Source organism: Tursiops truncatus, chromosome 20 (genome assembly GCF_011762595.2).
Source record: "Tursiops truncatus isolate mTurTru1 chromosome 20, mTurTru1.mat.Y, whole genome shotgun sequence".
In the NCBI taxonomy this organism is placed as follows: domain Eukaryota; kingdom Metazoa; phylum Chordata; class Mammalia; order Artiodactyla; family Delphinidae; genus Tursiops; species Tursiops truncatus.
The window spans coordinates 33,902,479-33,921,176 of record NC_047053.1 but is presented as its reverse complement, the minus strand read 5'-3'; the positions used below and the strand labels follow the sequence as shown (position 1 = coordinate 33,921,176).

The following is an 18,698-nucleotide window of genomic DNA, read 5'->3' as shown; positions in this document are numbered from 1 at the left end:
GAAGGGACGCTGTGAGGGGCCTTGTAGGCTCTTGTACGATGTGTAAAGTGGAGATGTCCAGTCGGCAGTCGGATTTAGAGTTGGGGATATGTAGAGTGATGGGGTAGAGAGATAAACTTGGGAGTCGTTGGCATGTAGGTGAGACTGGAAGAGATTGCCCTGGGGGTAAGTGCAAATGGAAAAGGAAATGGAGAAGAGGAAAGGACTGAGCTCCGGGGCACTCTGATGCCAAGCAGGGGAACCGGTAAGGAGACTTAGAAGGAAAGACCAGGGAGGAAGGGGAAGACCAGGAGAGTGTGGGCAGCCATCTGGGCCCATAGGGCATGGAAGGGAAGAGACCAGAACCCCGTGGAAATTGCTCGGGAAGAGGTGGGGGCCTGGGCTAGGCTGATGGCTGAGGGGCCAGGTGGGAGGGGCCTCGTGGGAAATGTTATCATCTCAGTGTTACCCTGGAAGAAACTAAGCCCCAGAGAGGTGAAGGTCAAGCGTCTTGCCTAAGGTCACACAGGTATTGAAAGGCGTAGAGCCAGTCGTAGTGAACAACATTTATATAGTCAAAAAAGTGTGAACTGTGAATATTTATTTAACAAAAGCCTGTTATGTTTCTACATGGAAAGTTGAGGAAGTTCAAGTGGAGAGAATGTAAGAGAGGTACAGCTTTAACTTTCAGAACAAAAGAAAAGAGTGATTATCAAATAGTGGTAGGTCATGTAACGATATTAAAAGCAAAAATCATGGAAGTAGCTACCAGAACAAGTTAGCATATTTGAACATACTTACCCCTGGAAAGTGAAACTAGGGGTGGGGAGTGATGAGGCAGGGTACCATTTTCTTTTCATGTACCTTTAGAATTATGTGCATGTTATAACTTTGACAAAAATAAAAATGACAATTATTTAAACTGGCGGTTAGAAGGTAGAGGGTTCTATCTTCTGGTGTTGAGTTGTCTCTAGGTGGATGGGATTGTGGGTGAGGTTTGGGTTTTTTTTTTGGCTGCCTTGGGTCTTCGTAGCTGCGCGCAGGCTTTCCCTAGTTGCAGCGAGCAGGGGCTACTCTTTGTTGCGGTGCGTGGGCTTCTCATTGTGGTGGCTTCTCTAGTTGCGGAGCACGGGCTCTAGGCACACGGGCTTCAGTAGTTGCGGCACGTGGGCTCAGTAGTCACAGCACGCGGGCTCTAGAACGCTGTCTCAGTAGTTGTGGCGCATGGGCTTTGTTGCTCCGCAGCATATGGGATCTTCCTGGACCAGGGATCGAACCTGTGTCCCCTGCATTGGCAGGTGGATTCTTAACCACTGCGCCACCAGGAGAGTCCCTTTTTTTTTTTTAGTTGTTTATATCTTATGAGTTTCTGTAAAGACAGTCTAATACTTTGCAAGAAGGGAAAAAAAGATTAGTTCATCGGTGGCCTTGAGGGAACGTCTTGGTAAAATATGTGTTTGAATGTGTTCCCCCATCTCTTTCCAGAAAAGTTCTTAGGTGCAAAGACAAAAAGCGGTCTTGTCTGGACTCAGTGGTTCCCCAAGACACGGGACTGTCAGTGCTAGAACCAGGGCAGTTCTATGCAAACTGGGGCGGTTGGTCACCCCAGCTTTGTTTACAAAGCTCTCTCCACATCCCCTTGCTCCTTTGAGTTCACACCCACTGAGGAGGTAGGTGGGGCAGGGATGGCTGCCCCCAGTTTAAAGGAGAGGCAACGAAAGCTCAGAGAGGCTCCCTATCCCTTCCCTGGGAGAGCCTTAGAGGGAAAGTGGGCTCTTCAACCCTGTGCATATATTGCTTTGATAAAATTAAAAATTAATTTAAAATAAAAGAGCGGAAATCTAGAACGACAGAAAGCAGACCAGTGTTTGCCTGGGAGGGATGGGCCGCAGAGGGGCACGAAGGAACTCGTGGAACGGTGGATTATTCTCCATCTTTATGGCGGGAGCGGTTCTGCAGGTGTGTACGACTGTCACTCACTGGATTGTGCACTTCAAATGGGTGCAGTCTATTGTGCTTAAATTAGACATCAGTTAGAGAGACAGAGAGAAAATATGAGGAAATGGAGCGCCCTTAGCCTCCTGGAAGAGCTCACACTCGGGACAATGCCTGCTGGTTTGCACAGTTAGACCTTCATATTCACACACCTTCTGACCCCCGGAGCGCATGGGGCAGCTCTCTGGCCCAGCCCCCTCCCTGGAGCCTGAGCCCAGGGCTGCACAGGCTGCCCCTGAATTCTTCTCTTTGTCCCCAGGACTCCAATCTGTCCGTGCACACAGACAGCCCGGACTTCACTCCCTGCTTCCAGAACTCCGTGCTGGCCTGGGTCCCCTGCGTCTACCTGTGGGCTGCCCTGCCCTGCTACCTGTTCTACCTGCGGCACCGCCACCAAGGCTACATCGTTCTCTCTCGCCTCTCTAGGCTCAAGACGGTCAGCGGCTCAGGGCTCTCCTGCGGGTGGGACCAGGACCTAGGAGAGTCTCCTTTTAATGGGTCCCTTTCCCCACCCTCAGGGACTGGTCTGGGTTCCCCAGCCTCACCCTCCCTGTGCTCAGCCTGCCAGTTGGGCTCAGATAGTCTCTGCTTGGGGAAGTTCAGTCAAGTTCTCCAGCAATGCGCTCCCCACCCTGGAGAAGCTTCTGGCCAGTGCCCAGCCCAGCCCTTGGGGGCAAACCTGGGCAGGTCTGTTGGTTTCAGGAGCAAAGGCTCCTCCCCAGTGGGGACCATCCCTTTCTTTGGGGATGGAGGCCCCAACATGTGCCCTGTTCATAGGCCTTGGGCGTCCTGCTGTGGTGTGTCTCCTGGATTGACCTCTTCTACTCCTTCCATGGCCTGGTCCACGGTTGGGCCCCTGCCCCCATCTTCTTTGTCACCCCCTTGGTGGTGGGGGTCACCATGGTCAGTGTGGGACCAGGGAATCTGGGTTGGGGAGGATCTCCAGTGGGTTGTGGGATTGTGATGGGGGAACCGTGGGCTCTGAGGAGAAGGCTGGACACCTTAGGAGTGGGTAACCCCAGAAACGTATGGCCATGTGGCATGGGGAGGAATGGAGGCAGGTCCAGATGTGCGTGCTCCGGCCCAGCCTCCCCTGCCCTCCCTGCACAGCTGCTGGCCACCCTGCTGATCCAGTATGAGCGGCTGCAGGGGCTTCGGTCTTCGGGGGTCCTCGTCACCTTCTGGTTCCTGTGTGTGGTCTGTGGCATCATCCCCTTCCGTTCCAAGATCCTTTCAGCTTTGGCACAGGTAAGCGGAAGAGAGGAACCTGCCAGGTCCCCTGCTGTCTAGGGATTGTCCCCAGAGCTCAAGGTCACTGCTGGGTCCCAGGCTCCTCTCTTCTGCCCCTCCCCGGCTCCCTCCTCCGCTGTTCAGTCCTTTTTGTGTCATTCCCTACTTCTTGTACCTCTGCTGAGAAGCAGACTGGTGAGCCGGGTGAGGACCGTTGTAACCCAGGGGAATGCAGCAAGATGCAGCCATTGTTGGCTGTTCGTGGGAACGTAGCAGCCACCACCGAGTATGATGTCCGTTCAGTGAGAGCAGGTGCGCAGACACGAACGGTTCTGGGTTTCCTGGAATCCCGTCGTCTTGTTCTCCCTTTTTTCCCACCTCCCTCAGTTCCTGGCCTTCCTCTGGATCTTCAGTGGTGCGCGGGCGTGGTAGGAACACTGGGGATCAATCTAGTGTCTCCGTTTCTCCATCTCAAGAGGAGGCAGTCAAGTATATTCATAGGCGCGCAGGCTGGGAACAACCCACTTACTCCTTGTGATCTTGGGCAAATTCCTGAGTCATCTAGAGTCTCATTTCCTCAATCGCAGACTGAGAATCATGAGATTTCCTACCTGTTAGGGAGGGTTAGACAAGGTGATGTAGATGAGCAGGGCAAGTCTCCACAGGACAGTGGACCCCCTATGACCTTTCCCGTCTCTCAGAAGCCTCTGGGCAGGGGGACCCAGGTACCCACTTTTGCTGACTTCTACCCCAGAGGGGTCTGGTGCCCCAAAGGACTCCTTGGGGCAAGGGCTGCAGGCCCAGGGCTTCCCAAGCTCTGATGCTGCTCTCCTTTCTCCCCCAGGGCAAGATCTCAGACCCCTTCCGCTTCACCACCTTCTATATCTACTTTGCCCTGGTGCTCTCTGCCCTCGTCCTCTCGTGCTCCAGGGAGAAGCCACCGTTTTTCTCCCCCAAGAATATCGACCCCGTGAGTCTTAATGGAGGTGGGTGGGGGTGGGGGTGCCACAGCCCACCCCTCAGCCCAGCCCTCACCAGCATTCCCCATCCCTTCCAGTTCATTCCATCTTCATGTCACCTCCACAGTGTGCACACTGGGACTTGGAGCAGGAAGGAACGGGGCACCCTCCTCCCTCTGCTCTGCCTAGAGAGGGTGGTGTGCCCTCCTGATGTCCCCTGCCCCACTCTTGCACCTTCTAGAACCCCTGCCCTGAGGCCGGAGCTGGCTTCCTCTCCCGCCTGTCTTTCTGGTGGTTTACAAAGTGAGTTGGCTCTTCCCCAAGCCTGGGGGCCCAGGGGAGGCGGAATGGGGACGGAGAGTTGGGGGATGAGAAAGAGGAAGGGGAGCAGGCCAGGAGTCCAGGGGCCTGAGGAGCTGTGAACCCCAGCGGGCGTGGGGCAGGCGAGGGTGGGCTGGGGGCTGAGTACAGAGGCCGGTCCTGGTCCAGTTCTGATCCCAGGGCACAGGCCAGACCTGTGTCTCCAGGCCGTGGGGACAGGCCTAGGGTCCTAGAAGGAGACCGTTAGTTCCCAGCTCTTTGGTCAGGGAGAAGCTTGCAGCTGTCATTCCTTGGGCGCCCCTCAGAGCAGCTAGAGCAGAATTGTGTCTGTGACCTGGGTGACAGCCCGTCAACCATGTTGTACTGAGGAGGCTCCTCGAGCTGGGGCTCCATCCAGCAGGCCTTGTCATCCCCCAGGGCCGCGGCCAGCATGGATTTTGTCATCAGTGCCCAGGAGTCAGTGGGGCATCTGGGAAGGAGTGAGAAAGGGCTGGGAGTAGGAACTTGGGGTAGGAGGCAGTGACCCCCATCCTGCTCACTGTGCGAATAAAGGAACACTTTCCTTGGCCACAGCTCCCTAGGGACACCCTCCTCTCTGGAGACCCTTGTCCCCAGGCTGCTAAGCTCTGACCCAGGCTGGTGCTGCCTGTCCACTCCAGGTTGGCCATCCTCGGCTACCGGCGGCCCTTGGAGGAGTGGGACCTCTGGTGCCTGAACAAGGAGGACCGCTCCCATGTGGTGGTGCAGAGGCTGCTGGAGGAGAGGAAGAAGCAGCAAGAGCGGGCGGCGCGGTGAGGCGCCCCTCCTCCCCCGTCCCCGCGCCCCCTACCCCCACCCCTTCATACAGCCCAGGTCTCCTGCAGGCGAGGCTGGTAGACCCAGGAGATCATGGCTGGGCGTGGGGAGAAGAGCAGGTGCAGGTGGCCCTGGGGTGGGCAGCTCAGGCCGGGGTCAGCTCTCCCAGCGCTACTGATGCTGGAGGATGGCTGACACTTTCGTAGCACTTACGCCGTCCCAGGCATTGTCCTCATCGTGCAGACTAACGCGGTTAATCTCCGACAGCTACTGTGCAGGTTCTGTTGCCTTTGTGTTCCGGATGAGGTCACTGAGGCACAGAGGTTTGATGAGGCACCCAAGGTCCCCTAGTTGGTGGTGGCAAAGCCAGAATCCACACCCGGCCGTCTGGCCCCACAGCGCTCACCACTGCCCTGCCCTGCCAGGGACTTCCCTCAGGAGGGGAAGGGGCTGGGGGAGGAAAGTTGAGGCCAGCGCCCCCTCTCAATCCTGCTTCCTGCGTGGAGGCAGTGGCTGGAAGAGATGACCCTGTGGCTAAGGGCCTGCCCGCTGGCAGCCTGTCTGTGGCCGACTACCCAGCCAAGGAAGCTGAGGCTCTGAGCCCTTCTTCACCCACGTCCTCCCCCGCCCCGCCCCCCAGGACCGAAACCCCTTCCACCCGCAACCTGGGGCCCAGAAATCCCATGCTGGTTCCGCCTGAGCCTCTGATGGCCGACTGGCTGTGAAGGAACCGGGGACATGGACTTGCTCAGCAGTGCCTTGGGCTCATGGCTTGGAGCCTCTGGAAGACCTAATGGCCCCCAGGCTGCCTGCTGCACCCCCTCTCTGTCCCTCCATGCCGCCTCCACTCCCTCCCTGCTCAGCTTGCCAGTGACTAGGCACTAGCCAGCCCTGGCCATGTCTCCCTTCTTGTCAGCATCCTCCTGGAGCTAGCCCTGGGCGGGGCATGGAGAGGGCCACAGGTTGGGAATTGCTGGGTGTATAGTCCTTGAGGAGCAGTTAAGGCACCCCTTCATATATCCTCTAGCACCTGAAGACACTTGGGGATTCTCAGCTGGAAAGTCTCATTGTCCTTCCCCCTCCCAGTTCTGAGAGCCAGCGAAGAGCTCCCCCTCCTACCTGGTCCTCCCCAGCCCCCGTGGCCCTTGGCTTCACGGAGCCCATGTGCCCATTCCTACCCACTGCTCCTTCCTTCCCGGACCAGACACCAGGCTGCGGAGGCTTCTGGGAAGAGACTGTCCAGCGAGGGAGAGGTGCTGCTGGGGGGCCGGCCCCAGGCCCGGGAGCCCCCCTTCCTGCGGGCCCTGATGGCCACCTTTGGCTCCAGCTTCCTCCTCAGCATGTGCTTCAAGCTGGTCCAGGACCTGCTGTCCTTCATCAACCCACAGCTGCTGAGGTCTCTCTCCACGCTCCCTCCCACGCAGCCCTTCCCGGGGCAAGGGGCTGGCTGGCTGGCCGGCCTCGGGGACAATGGGTAGAGAGAAGAGCCCCAGACCAGGAACCGAAGGGGCTATCCCCACTTTCTGTGCGACCTTTGGCGAGTGGCAGAGCCTCTGCACCTCATTTCCCCATTTACATCCAACTTATCTGGACTAAGTACAACTGCCAGGTACCCTGATGTATACATTAACATACATTCTCTCTTTAAATCCTCCTGACAATCCTACAGAGAGGTGCCCTTTTCCCGTTTTACAAACGAGGAAGCAGAAAAACGAAAAACAATCCAGAAAATGAGGAAATAGGAACTCAGAGAGGTGAAGTGACTTGGCCAAGGGTACACAGCTGGGAAAGATGGATTTGAGTCCAGGGCTCTGAACTCCATCTGCGATGCTCTTTCCAGCTGATAGGCTCCGCCATCTATCACGTGAGTGGCTTGGGCTAGAAAGAGCTCTCAAATGAGGGGATGGGAAGGAGCTAGCAGCTGAGCCCTCAATCCTTTGGCCCTCCAATCATACATTTGTGCATTCATTCATTCAGTGAACATATTTTGAGCCCCCAGGTCCCCCCAGGTGAACATATTTTGAGCCCCCTGGTGCCAGACACTAGGTATACAAAGATAACTAAGATATGGTCTTAAAGTCTTGTGGGAGAAACCAATATGTAAATCTATTAGAGCACAGTGTGGGCGGAGGTGTACTTATGTGTCTGAAAAAACCCCAGAGGAGCAAGGAAGCCAGCCTGGGAAGGGGCAGGGTACACTTGCCAGCCAGAGAGCTTATCAAGTTTGGAAAGACAGGCAATTTGCTGACTAGGTGAGGAAGGAGGGGAAGGTGCAAAGTCACAAAGGCCTGAAACAGCATAACTCAGGAACTCCAGGTACTTCTGAATGCTGTGGCGGGGGTGTGGGTGACCAAAGTGAGGGGCAGGACAACAAAGGGAGGGAGGGAGAGCTAAAGAAATCCTTGAAAGATTTGAAGCCAGGGAGGGGTGTCTGGTTTTCATTCTGGAAGGATCCCCTGCCAGGAGTGTGGGGGAGGCAGGGCAGGGTGGCCACATGGAAGTGGGCCAACCAGGTCCAAGGAAAGTCCAGGTCAGGAATGAGAAAGGATTCAGGAGCTACTCTCTGGAAATGAGTGTTGGTGCCAGGGAGAGGGAGGGGAAAAGGTGACCTGGGTTCTGGCCTGGGTAGCTGGAGGATGATGGACCTTTTGCTGAGATGGTGAACTCAGCAGGAAGAGAGACCTGGGCCCTGGGCAAGGAGGTGAGGGGCATCTTGGCCATTTTGGACCTGAGTTGCTGGAGATTCCCAGCTAGCTGGAGATCACATTTGCAGAGGCATCGGGTGGAAGCCCAGGGTCCCATATCTGGCTAACCTCTCCCAGAGAGCCCGTGCAGAGGCCCCAGACAGAGCCCTAGGGCATTCTGACAGGTATGGGTGAGCAGAAGACTAGTGTGGGGGGACGAAGTGGGGAAAAGAACCCAGATTGTGGAGCAGGGCACAGAGAACCCTTATGGGGGAAGGCGTGGTGTCCAGTGAAGCAAGTTGACCAGTAAAATAGAGCCTGAGGAAGGCAACGTGGAGTTTGTGGGTGACTTTGCCAGGAACAGAGGCTGCGACACAGGGGAAGGGCCTGAGAATAGGGTTTCTGCAGTGGAGACGGGGCCAGTGGAGGTCTAGAAACTTCCTATAAAGGTTCTTAGTTTTCTAGGGTAACAGAGTACCACAAACTGGGTGGCTGAAAATGGAAATGTATTCTTTCACAGTTCTGGAAGCCAGAGGTCTGAAATCAAAGTGTCAGTGGGTAGGTTCCTTCTAGAGGCTCTGAGTGAGAATCTGTTCCACGCCTCCCAGGTGCTGGTGGGGCTGGCAGTCCTTGGCATTCCTAGGCCTAGAGACTCATCGCTCCGATCTCTGCCTCCATCTTTGCATGGCATCCTCCTGTGTGTGTGTGTCTGTCTGTCTGTCTGTCTGCCTCTGTGTCTCTGTGTGCAAACCTCCCTCTCTTTTCTCTTATAAAGACACCAGTCACTGGATTATGGGCCACCCTACTCCAATAGGACCTTATCTTAACTTGATTACATCTGCAAAGACCCTGTTTCCAAATAAGGTCACATGCACAGGTACCAGGGGTTATGACTTGAAATGTCTTTTGGGGAGTTACACCCAACCCACAGCAGAAGAAGCCTGGCCATGACTATGGAGGTTGCTCCATGGGGCCAAGGGGAGGTTTGTCCTAACATGGAAGAGACTTGGTCATGTCAGTCAGCCAAGGCACAGAGCTGCCAGTGGAAAGGAGGATACTGAAGACCAGGAGAAAAAGGGGGCCAATGACGAAACACGTTCCTGAGGAGGCAGGTGGGATCCAGGGCTTGGGGGGCAGGACCCGGCGTGGAAAGTTGAAAGGACGCCTCCTGTCCTGAGGCAGGACGAAAGGAAGAGGGCAAGTGTTTGCAGGGAAGTTTGTAGCTGGCGGGGAGTTCTCAGTGGGAAGATTTAAGTGGGCAGCTGCTGAGAGAGGTGGGGGGTGAGGACAGGTGAGAGGATAAGAGGTGAAAAGGACTGCGGGAGAGGAAGTAGATTAGGGCCCCGGAGAAGGTCACGGGGCGGCGTGGGAGGTCGCTGATATTGAGATGGGTGGATTTGAGGGGCGAGGGTCTGTGTGGTCACGCAGTGGACTTCAGAGCCCTCGGCAGCCCAGAAGAAGGTGCAGGAAAGTGTAATCAATGGACATGTTGCACTGCTTCCTGCCACATGGTCCAAGGAGGCAAGAAAGGCAGGCCGGTGAGGCAGGTGGCCAGAGGGTGATAAAGGGGTGGGTGGCGGGGGGCCATGGTAGGCAGGAAAGGAGGTGGAGGCAGAAAGGAGTAAGGGTGGAGGGCTTGAGGCAGCTCTGCGCCAAGTCCCCCTGGTCTGGGTGGGGGTGTGGAGGGCCGGCAGCCTCCCCCTGAGAGGTTTCAGAGGCAGGGGCACAGTGGAGGCTGAGGGGAAAGGGGAGGGCAGCAGTAGAGGGCGTAGACTGGGGGAGCCCTGCCCACCCTCATGCCTCTCTCCTCACCTTCCAGCGTCCTGATCAGATTTATTTCAAACCCCACGGCCCCCGCCTGGTGGGGCTTTCTGGTGGCCGGGCTGATGTTCGTGTGCTCCGTGACGCAGACTCTGATCTTACACCAGTATTACCACTGCATCTTTGTGATGGGGTTGAGGTTTCGCACCGGCATCATAGGTGTCATCTATAGGAAGGTCAGCTGGAGCAGGGCATGGGGGGCTGGGGAGGCCAGCCCTGGGGAGCTTTGGAGAGACTCGCGGGCCCAGTCCATCACCCTGCTGTCCACCTGCAGGCTCTGGTCATCACCAATTCAGTCAAACGTGAGTCCACTGCGGGAGAAATTGTTAACCTCATGTCAGTGGACGCCCAGCGCTTCATGGATGTTGTCCCCTTCATCAACCTGCTGTGGTCAGCACCCCTGCAGATGATCCTGGCAGTGTACTTCCTCTGGCAGGTGACTCTTCTTTTTTTTTTTTTTAATAAGTTTATTTATTAATTTATTATTTATTTTTGGCTGCGTTGGGTCTTCTGTTGCTGCGCGTGGGCTTTCTCTAGTTGCGGCAAGCGGGACCTACTCTTCCTTGCGGTGCACGGGCTTCTCATTGCGGTGGCTTCTCTTGTTGCGCAGCACGGGCTTCAGTAGTTGTGGCTCATGGACTCAGTAGTTGTGGCTTTCAGGCTCTAGGGTGCAGGCTTAGTAGTTGTGGCTCATGAGCTTAGTTGCTCTGCGGCGTGTGGGAATCTTCCCGGACCAGGGCTCGAACCCGTGTCCCCTGCACTGGCAGGTGGATTCTTAACCACTGCGCCACCAGGGAAGTCCTGGCAGGTGACTCTTGAACCCTGATCTCTGCCCCCTTCCTCTGACCTTCTCCTTCCTTCAGATGGGAAAAGAGAGGGTTATTCTGGGTCAGCAGAGGGGTGGGGGACAGGACTGTGAGGATGCTGGTGTCTTTCTGGCCTGTGTGATAATCCTTCTCACAGAACCCAGGGGAGGGAAGAGGGACTTGGAGGCAAGGTGGGTGTGACTCTGACTGTCATTGCCTGTCTGTATTTGCCTTCCTGTGTGTCTGGACACCCTTCTATGTCTGCCTGTTTGTCCCTATCTCTTGCCATTATCTGCTGGCTGGCTGTTTTTGCAAATGTTTTCATCATTTTGGCTTTATCTGCGTGTCTGCTTTTTGCTGTCCATCTGTTTGGCTGACCACCATCTTTTGCTTCTTGCCCTTCCCTGCATTTCAGGTCAATAGGCCTCTGCCTGTTGGGTTCTGTCTATATACTCTGTCTGTCTGTCTAGTCAATCTGTTGTGCCTCCTCAGAACCTGGGTCCCTCTGTCCTGGCTGGAGTCGCTCTCATGGTCTTGCTGATTCCGCTCAATGGAGCCGTGGCTGTGAAAATGCGTGCGTTCCAGGTGGGTGCCAGCAACTGCGCCGCTCCTGCCTGGAGCCTTGGCCAGGTACCCGGCGGAGAGCAGTCACTAACCCGGGCTTTACAACTACCTTGCTCACCGAGTACGGACGGCTCCAAGCCACTTCCACAAACCTTAGCTTATTCTAGCCCCCAACCCTGAGAGGGTTTTAGAAACATTCTCATTTTGCAGCTGAGGAACCAAGGCTCATTATTTATTTGCAAACATTTCCTGATGTCTTCCCTAGCTTCCCACTGTACATAGGATAAATGGCAAATTCCCTACCGCCACCCACCAGGCCCCTGCTCACCTTTCAATCCCTCACCCCCTGGGATATGGCCAAGTTTCATCCAGTATGGCCTTTCTTTTCTCCAAATCAACAAGCTCTGAATACCTCTGGGCTACCATACGTACTGTTCCCTGGAATGTGCTTCACCCTTCCTTCCTTGCCCAGTTCCCTCCCTTCCTTCACCTCCCAGCATAAACTCTGATTTCCCAGTCCCTACCCCATTATTCTCTCCCAGAATCCTGTAACTCCCGTCGGAGTATGCGTAATAATTTAGTAAGCATTTATTCAGGTGGTTGTTTGCTTCCTGTCTACCTCGCCCATCAGACTGTCAGCTTCACGACGGCCAGGGCCTTGAGTTGTTCTTCATTATCTGCCCTACATCTAGCACATGGCCTGGCACATAATAGGCACTCAATAAATTGGGGTGAACGAATAGATTGATTTGGCGTGCTGCACCCTGGGTTATAGGGACTGGGGAACAAAGAGGAATAAGGGATCTGTTCCCTTAGGCTCACGTCGAGTTGAGGCAACATACATGCACAGGGTCCCCTGTGAGAACGTGCCTTAGAAACCCAGAGAAGGGCCAGAGGGTGCTGCCTGTGAGGGTCAGTGATGGGGCACTGAGACTGGAGCTGGATTTTGTCCAGCAGAGAAGAGGGTAGGTCGGGCTGGGCGTTCCAGGCTGGGGTGCAGCACAGGCAGGCGGGGAGGAACGGTGAGCAGTCCGGCTGCCGTGTGTGTGAGTGCAGGGAAGGTGTGAGCCCCTGTGGGTGGAGGTCTGGGGAGGGGCTCGGGGTGTGCACTTTCCACACTCTCCATAGGTAGAGCAAATGAAACTCAAGGACTCACGCATCAGGCTGATGAGCGAGATCCTGGGCGGCATCAAGGTGCTGAAGCTGTACGCCTGGGAGCCCAGCTTCCTGAAGCAGGTGGAGGACATCCGGCAGGAGGAGCTCCGGCTGATGCGCCAGGCTGCCTACCTCCATGCCACGTCCACTTTCATCTGGATCTGCACCCCCTTCCTGGTGAGGCGCCCCTGCCTGGGCTGGCGTCCCGCCTCCTGCCTGGCCGGCCTGGGCCCCTGGACCCTGCAGACGCCACCCTGACACCCATCCCCACCCCTGCCCAGGTGACCCTGACCACCCTCGGGATGTACGTGTCCGTGGACAAGAACAACGTGCTGGATGCTGAGAAGGCCTTTGTGTCCGTGTCCCTGTTCAACATCTTAAAAATTCCCCTCAACATGCTGCCCCAGTTAATCAGCAACTTGGCCCAGGTAATGCTGGATAGGGCCGGGGGTTCTGCTGGAGTGTGGGCAGGTTGATGGGGTCACTTAGGGTCAGGGGATAATCAGGGAGAGTTACTGGAATCGGGGGAGGGCCATTTGGCATTATGAAGAATTGTTCCCAGTTGAATGAGGTCATTAGAGTCAGGGGCCATTTGGAGTCAGAGGAAGTCAGGTAAGGTCCTTGGAAACCCAAGTTCTGGAGACAGCCTCCTGTTACCGACCTGGACCCTGTCTTTGGCTGTGGGAGCCAGCCAAGACTCAGTCGTGGGAGGGGCCCTAGCGCCAGCCTCTGGACCCTCAGGGGGCCCAGTCTCACCCAGGAAGTTGGGGGCCAGCAAGGGTAAGAGGAGATGGTACAGGAAGAGCACAGCTCCCCGGGCTGACCCGCACCCTTCTGCATGCAGACCAGTGTGTCTCTGAAACGGATCCAGCATTTCCTGAGCCAAGATGAACTTGACCCCCAGTGTGTGGAAAGAAAGACCATCACCCCAGGTCCAGACAGCCTCTACCTGGGTTGCCCTTGCCCCAGCCACTGCTCCAGAAAATTCTCTGTTCCAAGCTTTTAACTTTTCTCCTGTGACCCCCTTTTCTTCATCCTCTTTTCGTATCTGCTCTCACTCTGTGCCCGCCTTCTTCCTCTTCTGGCTCTTTTCTCTCCTCTCGTCGTCCCTCTCCAGGCCTCCCCCACCACCTTCTTTCCCTAGGGCTCCCCCTGCTCCTCCCCAGGACTTCCTGTCTCCCCTCCCTCCCCCCCCACAAGATTCCCTGCCCTCCCCCTAGGGCTTCCCACACCTCTCCCCACCCAGGGATCCTCCTCGCCTTGCCCTGGGCCCCCTGACGCTGTGCACCTCTGTCCTCCCAGGCTATACTGTCACCATACACAGTGGCACCTTCACCTGGTCCCAGAACCTACCACCCACCCTGCACAGGTACCAGCTTCCCCTTCCCTCCTCAGCTGCCTAAAGTGAGCCAAAGGTCAGATCAGTAGCGGAACCCAACCCCACTCTCACGCTTCAGTCTTTGGCCTGAGAAGCAGGAAGAGCCTCAGCTTGCCAGGGTGGTGTCTGAAAGGGAGGAGGGCTTGGGTCTCCAGGTGCAAGGTGGGGGACCAAAACCCTGATTCCAGGGCTTCCCTGGTGGCGCAGTGGTTGAGAGTCTGTCTGCCGACGCAGGGGACACGGGTTCGTGCCCCGGTCCGGGAAGATCCCACATGCCGCGGAGCAGCTGGGCCCGTGAGCCATGGCCGCTGAGCCTGCGCGTCCGGAGCCTGTGCTCCGCAATGGGAGAGGCCACAACAGTGAGAGGCCCGCGTACCGCAAAAAAAAAAAACAAAAAACAAAAACAACCCTGATTCCTCCTCTGACTGGGCTACTTGTCTTCTTGCCCCCAGCCTAGATATCCAGGTGCCAAAAGGGGCACTAGTGGCTGTGGTGGGGCCTGTGGGTTGTGGTAAGTCCTCCCTGTTGTCTGCCCTGCTGGGAGAGATGGAGAAGCTGGAAGGCAAGGTGTATATGAAGGTGAGAGGGGCAGGGACTCCTGGGAAGGGAAGCTTGGCCAGGCCTTGGGCAAACCCCGAGGTAACCTTCTCCTTTGGCCAGGGCTCCGTGGCCTACGTGCCCCAGCAGGCATGGATACAGAACTGCACTCTTCAGGAAAACGTGCTCTTTGGCCAAGCCCTGGACCCCAAGCGGTACCAACAGGCTCTGGAGGCCTGTGCCCTGCTAGCTGACCTGGAGGTGCTGCCTGGTGGGAGCAAGACAGAGATCGGAGAGAAGGTAGGCTCCTCTTTCATCCTCTGGGCAGTTAGCACATATAGCTGCCCACCTCAATCCAGCCCAGGTCCAGATATGTATTCATTCATTCATTCATTCACACATTCATGTAGTATCATGCCTAGCTGTGTGCTAGGCGCCGGTGAAACAGAGCTATTACTGGGGGAAACTGACTTGTAAACAGATAGGTGCTGTAGAATGTCCTGGGGGCCAGGCGGAAGGCCTGTGCAGGGTACTGGAAGGCAGTCACGGGGTGGTCTGCATAAGGAAAAGCATCACTTTTGAGCTGAATCTTAATAGCTAAGGAAGAAGCTCTCATCATTCATCAGATTTTATTACCTACCTACTTTATGCCAGGCAATATTATACAGTAGTAAATACACCGGACTAAAATCTCTGCCTTCATATAGCTTACATTCTACTGGGGGAAAGAGATGATAGCAAGGTAAATCAGTAAAATCTATAATATTAGATAAACGCTAGGGGGAAAGAATGAAACAGGGAAGGGATATAGGAGTATGTGCAGGGTTGTATTGTTAGTGTGCTTTGGGAAAACCTCACTGAGAATCGGAGACTTGAACAAAGTGAGGGAGTGGTCCGTATCTTCGAACATGAAGCCCTGTCTGGGACATTTGAGGCAGAGAGAGCAGTAAGTGCAAAGGCCCTGAGGCAGGAGTGTGATTGGGACATTTAAGGACCAGCAAGAAGAGCAATGTGGATGGAGTGGAATGAGCAGGGATGAGGAGGAGATGAGGTCAGTGAGGTGTCCAGGCAGCCAGGTCACATTGGGCCTTGGAGGCCACTGTAAGAACTGTGGCTTTTACCAAGTGATGGAAAGCCTTTGAAGGTGTGAGCCGAGGGATGGTGGGTGGACTGGCATTTCTGTGCAGTTTGGTGTGACTGGAGGTTAGAAGGGGTGTGGCAGAAACAGGGTAAGGTAGAGCCTTGAAGACTTTGATTAAGCTTTTGGCCTTTACCCTAAAAACCATGGGACATCAGTGGAAGTTTTTATTTTTTAATTAATTTATTAATTTTTAACAGTCGCAAAATATACATAACATAAATCTTTACCTTAGAAATCCTTTTAAGTATATAGGTCAGTAGTGTTAAATACACTCACATTGTTGTACAGGCAATCTCCAGACCTCTCTTTATCTTGCAAAACTAAAACTCTGTACCCATTAAATAGCAACTTTTACTTATCCATTCATCCAACAATGGTTACTTGGGTTGCTTCCGCCTTTCAGCTATCGTGAGTAAAGCTGCTATGGACACGGGTGTGCAAAGATCTTTTTAAGACCCTACTTTCAATTCTTTTTAGTACATACCCAGAAGTGGAATTGCTAAATCATAATTCTTTTTTTTTTTTTTTTTTTTTGAGGAACTGCCATACTATTTTCCATAATGGCTGCACCATTTAACATTCCCACCCACAGTACACAAGGTCTCCAACTTCTACACATTCTGGACAACACTTGTTGTTTTCTGGGGTGGTTGTTTGGTTTTTTGTTTTTGTCTTTTGGTAGTAGTCATCCTAATGGATGTGAGGTGGTATCTCACTGAGGTTTTGATTTGCATTTCCCAGTGATTAGTAATGTTGAGCATCTTTTCACGTGTCTATCGGTAGTTTGTATACCTTCTCTGGAGAAGTGTCTGTTCAAGTCCTTTGCCCAGATTTTATTGAAGTTGTTTGGTTTTTTGTTGTTGAGTTGTAGGAGTTCTTTATACATACTAGATATTAACCCCCTATCAGATATATGAGTTGCAAATATTTTCTCCTCTTCCGAAGGTTGTCTTTTCACTCTGCTGATTGTGTCCTTTGATGCACAGAAGTTTTCAATTTTAATGTGATCCAATTTTTCTATTTTTACTTTTGTTGCTTGTGCTTTTAGTGTCTTATCCAAAAAAATCATTGCCAAGTCCAATGTCATGAAACTTTTCCCCTGTGTTTTCCTCTGAGTTTTATAGCTTCACCTCTTTTTTTATATACTAAAGATTTCAGTGTCTCAAAGCAAAGACATCCTCTTACATAACTATAGTTGAGTTATCAAAATCAAGAAATTTATCATTAATACAGTATTATTATCTAATTGACTGTCTGACATTTGAAATGTCATCATTTGTCCCAGTAATGTCTTTTTTAGCTATTTTCTTTCCTGGTCTAGGGTTCAATCCAGGATCATGAGTTTCATTTAGTTGTCATATCTCTTTATTCTCAATCAATCTGGATAATTCCTCAGTCTTTGTCTTTTAGAACATCAACACTTTTGAAGGGTACAGGCCAGTTATTTTGCAGAATGTTTCTCAATTTGAACACAATTAGATTCGGAATATATTTTTTTTGGGAAAAGCCAAAGAAGTAACGTTGTGTCCTTCTTGGTGCGTCATATCAGGAGGCACACGATGTCAGTTCATGCGTTACTGACAATGTTAACTTTGATCTCTTGATTGAGGTGGTATTGTCTACTGATGATTTCATTTTATAACTTTCATTGATGATTTTTGCCTAAGTCAATGTTTACTATGATGTTGGCCAAATGTTGATTTTCTAACTCCATTCCTTCTATAGTTATTAGTTGACTTATTACTTATTCATTCATTTTTTTATATCAACGTGGGCTCATGGAGTCTTATTTGATTCAACGTGTTATAATCCATTACCATCATTTTTTACCTTGACGTTCAACTTGTCAGTGAAGAGTTTTAAGCAGGGACAGGAATTGCATTTTGAAAAGCTGCCCTGGCTGCAGTGTGGAGGGGCCCAAAGGCACAGGAACCAGTGAGGGGGCTCTCGTGGTGCCCTGGGGAAATGAGGGCCTGAGCCTGGCAGTGAGGATGGGAAATTTTTAAGTAGGAGTCCGAGATTATAGGAACCCAGAGTAGACCTCCTGATCTACGATACAACTCCTCCTTCCCATCTCTCCTGGACCCACACTGACCTCGCACACACAAGCCTGATTTAGTGCCCAGAACATAGTAGCACCGGAGAAAGACTGGTTGGTTGAATGCAGGAACGTTCACGCGTCTCAGTCACTACAGCTTCCATGTCCACCCCTTGCTTCTCAGCAGCTCCAGCTCCCAACCCACGTTTGTTCTACCCAGGGATCAGTTTCTCAGGGTACCCCCAAAGAGCTGGGCCTGTTCCAGAGGGAATGAGGAAAGCTGGTGGTAGGAAAGCAGGCTATACTTCTGGGGTCTGCCCTCTAGGCCCAGCCCTGCTGCTGTGTGCCTCAGTTTCTGCGTAATGGGTTTAAGGAGTGAACTTACCTCCCCTCTGGTATGTGAATGATCTCAGGGTTGGTGCATTCTGGGGTGGATGCTGGGTTTCCATCCTTGCTTTTGCCCTTAATAGTTTGGGACCCTGGACAAAGTCATTAACGTCTTGAGCTCTAGTTTCTTCATCTAGAAAGTGGGGCTAATGATACCTCCCTGGAAAGACTGACAAGAGGACCAAATGCGATAATTGTTATGAAAGTCATCTGTGAACCGTATGGTTGATGGGAGACTGAAAGTTCTGTTAAGGACCTCCTGGGGATTTCCAGCCTCCCAGAGTATGAAGGTGGAAGGCAGGGAAACCAGTTGGGCGGGAGCACGATGTCCTCACCTGCCCTGGGAGGACTCTGAGAGCCACCACCCCTTCTTCCATGGCCTTAGAGCTTCCCAGGTACAGGACCAGGCATATGAAATGTGAATTTAGAGGTCTGCCTTTTTGAATGACAATAGACAGAGCCCTTGTCCCCCTTGTGATGGCCTGACTCCCTTCTACCCAATACACACCTCTCACCTCCCTCCTCCAACCCATCCAGGGCATTAACCTGTCTGGGGGCCAGCGTCAGCGGGTCAGTTTGGCCCGAGCTGTTTACAGTGATGCTGACATTTTTTTGCTGGATGACCCGTTGTCAGCCGTGGACTCCCACGTGGCCAAACATATCTTTGACCAAGTCATTGGGCCAGAAGGTGTGCTGGCAGGAAAGGTGAGTCCTCCCAGAGGCTAAGGGGGCTAAGGTGAGGTCTAGGGCCACAGGAGAAGACTGGTGGGAGGCCAAGGGGTTCGGGTGAGACCTGGAGGTATGGAGGGCCTGAGGAACAGGAGCGTGGGCTGGGCAGTGGGGGAAACCTGGGGCGGGGCTGGGGGACGGTGCCCCTCAGGCACTGAGCCAGCTGCAGTGAGCACGGG

The 18,698-nt window shown here is 53.6% G+C and overlaps 1 protein-coding gene across 10 annotated transcripts in view; it reads left to right on the top strand.

Moving 5' to 3' along the window:
* The window catches only part of ABCC3 (ATP binding cassette subfamily C member 3), a 43,451-nt gene that overhangs the window by 10,278 nt on the left and 14,475 nt on the right, over positions 1 to 18,698 (top strand). For 4 of the 10 annotated variants that reach the window (XM_033848179.2, XM_073797333.1, XM_033848178.2 and 1 more), the window contains 17 exons: positions 2,234 to 2,410; positions 2,752 to 2,877; positions 3,085 to 3,222; positions 4,049 to 4,174; positions 4,405 to 4,466; positions 5,144 to 5,275; positions 6,484 to 6,675; positions 9,783 to 9,960; positions 10,059 to 10,220; positions 11,083 to 11,175; positions 12,283 to 12,486; positions 12,591 to 12,737; positions 13,154 to 13,241; positions 13,612 to 13,678; positions 14,140 to 14,266; positions 14,348 to 14,524; positions 18,328 to 18,495. In XM_033848179.2, the coding sequence (XP_033704070.1) occupies positions 2,234 to 2,410; positions 2,752 to 2,877; positions 3,085 to 3,222; positions 4,049 to 4,174; positions 4,405 to 4,466; positions 5,144 to 5,275; positions 6,484 to 6,675; positions 9,783 to 9,960; positions 10,059 to 10,220; positions 11,083 to 11,175; positions 12,283 to 12,486; positions 12,591 to 12,737; positions 13,154 to 13,241; positions 13,612 to 13,678; positions 14,140 to 14,266; positions 14,348 to 14,524; positions 18,328 to 18,495 (2,364 nt within the window). Of the gene's footprint in view, positions 1 to 2,233; positions 2,411 to 2,751; positions 2,878 to 3,084; positions 3,223 to 4,048; positions 4,175 to 4,404; positions 4,467 to 5,143; positions 5,276 to 6,483; positions 6,676 to 9,782; positions 9,961 to 10,058; positions 10,221 to 11,082; positions 11,176 to 12,282; positions 12,487 to 12,590; positions 12,738 to 13,153; positions 13,242 to 13,611; positions 13,679 to 14,139; positions 14,267 to 14,347; positions 14,525 to 18,327; positions 18,496 to 18,698 lie in introns of those variants that run through there. The other 6 variants (XM_073797334.1, XM_073797335.1, XM_073797331.1 and 3 more) reach the window with 5 other exon arrangements.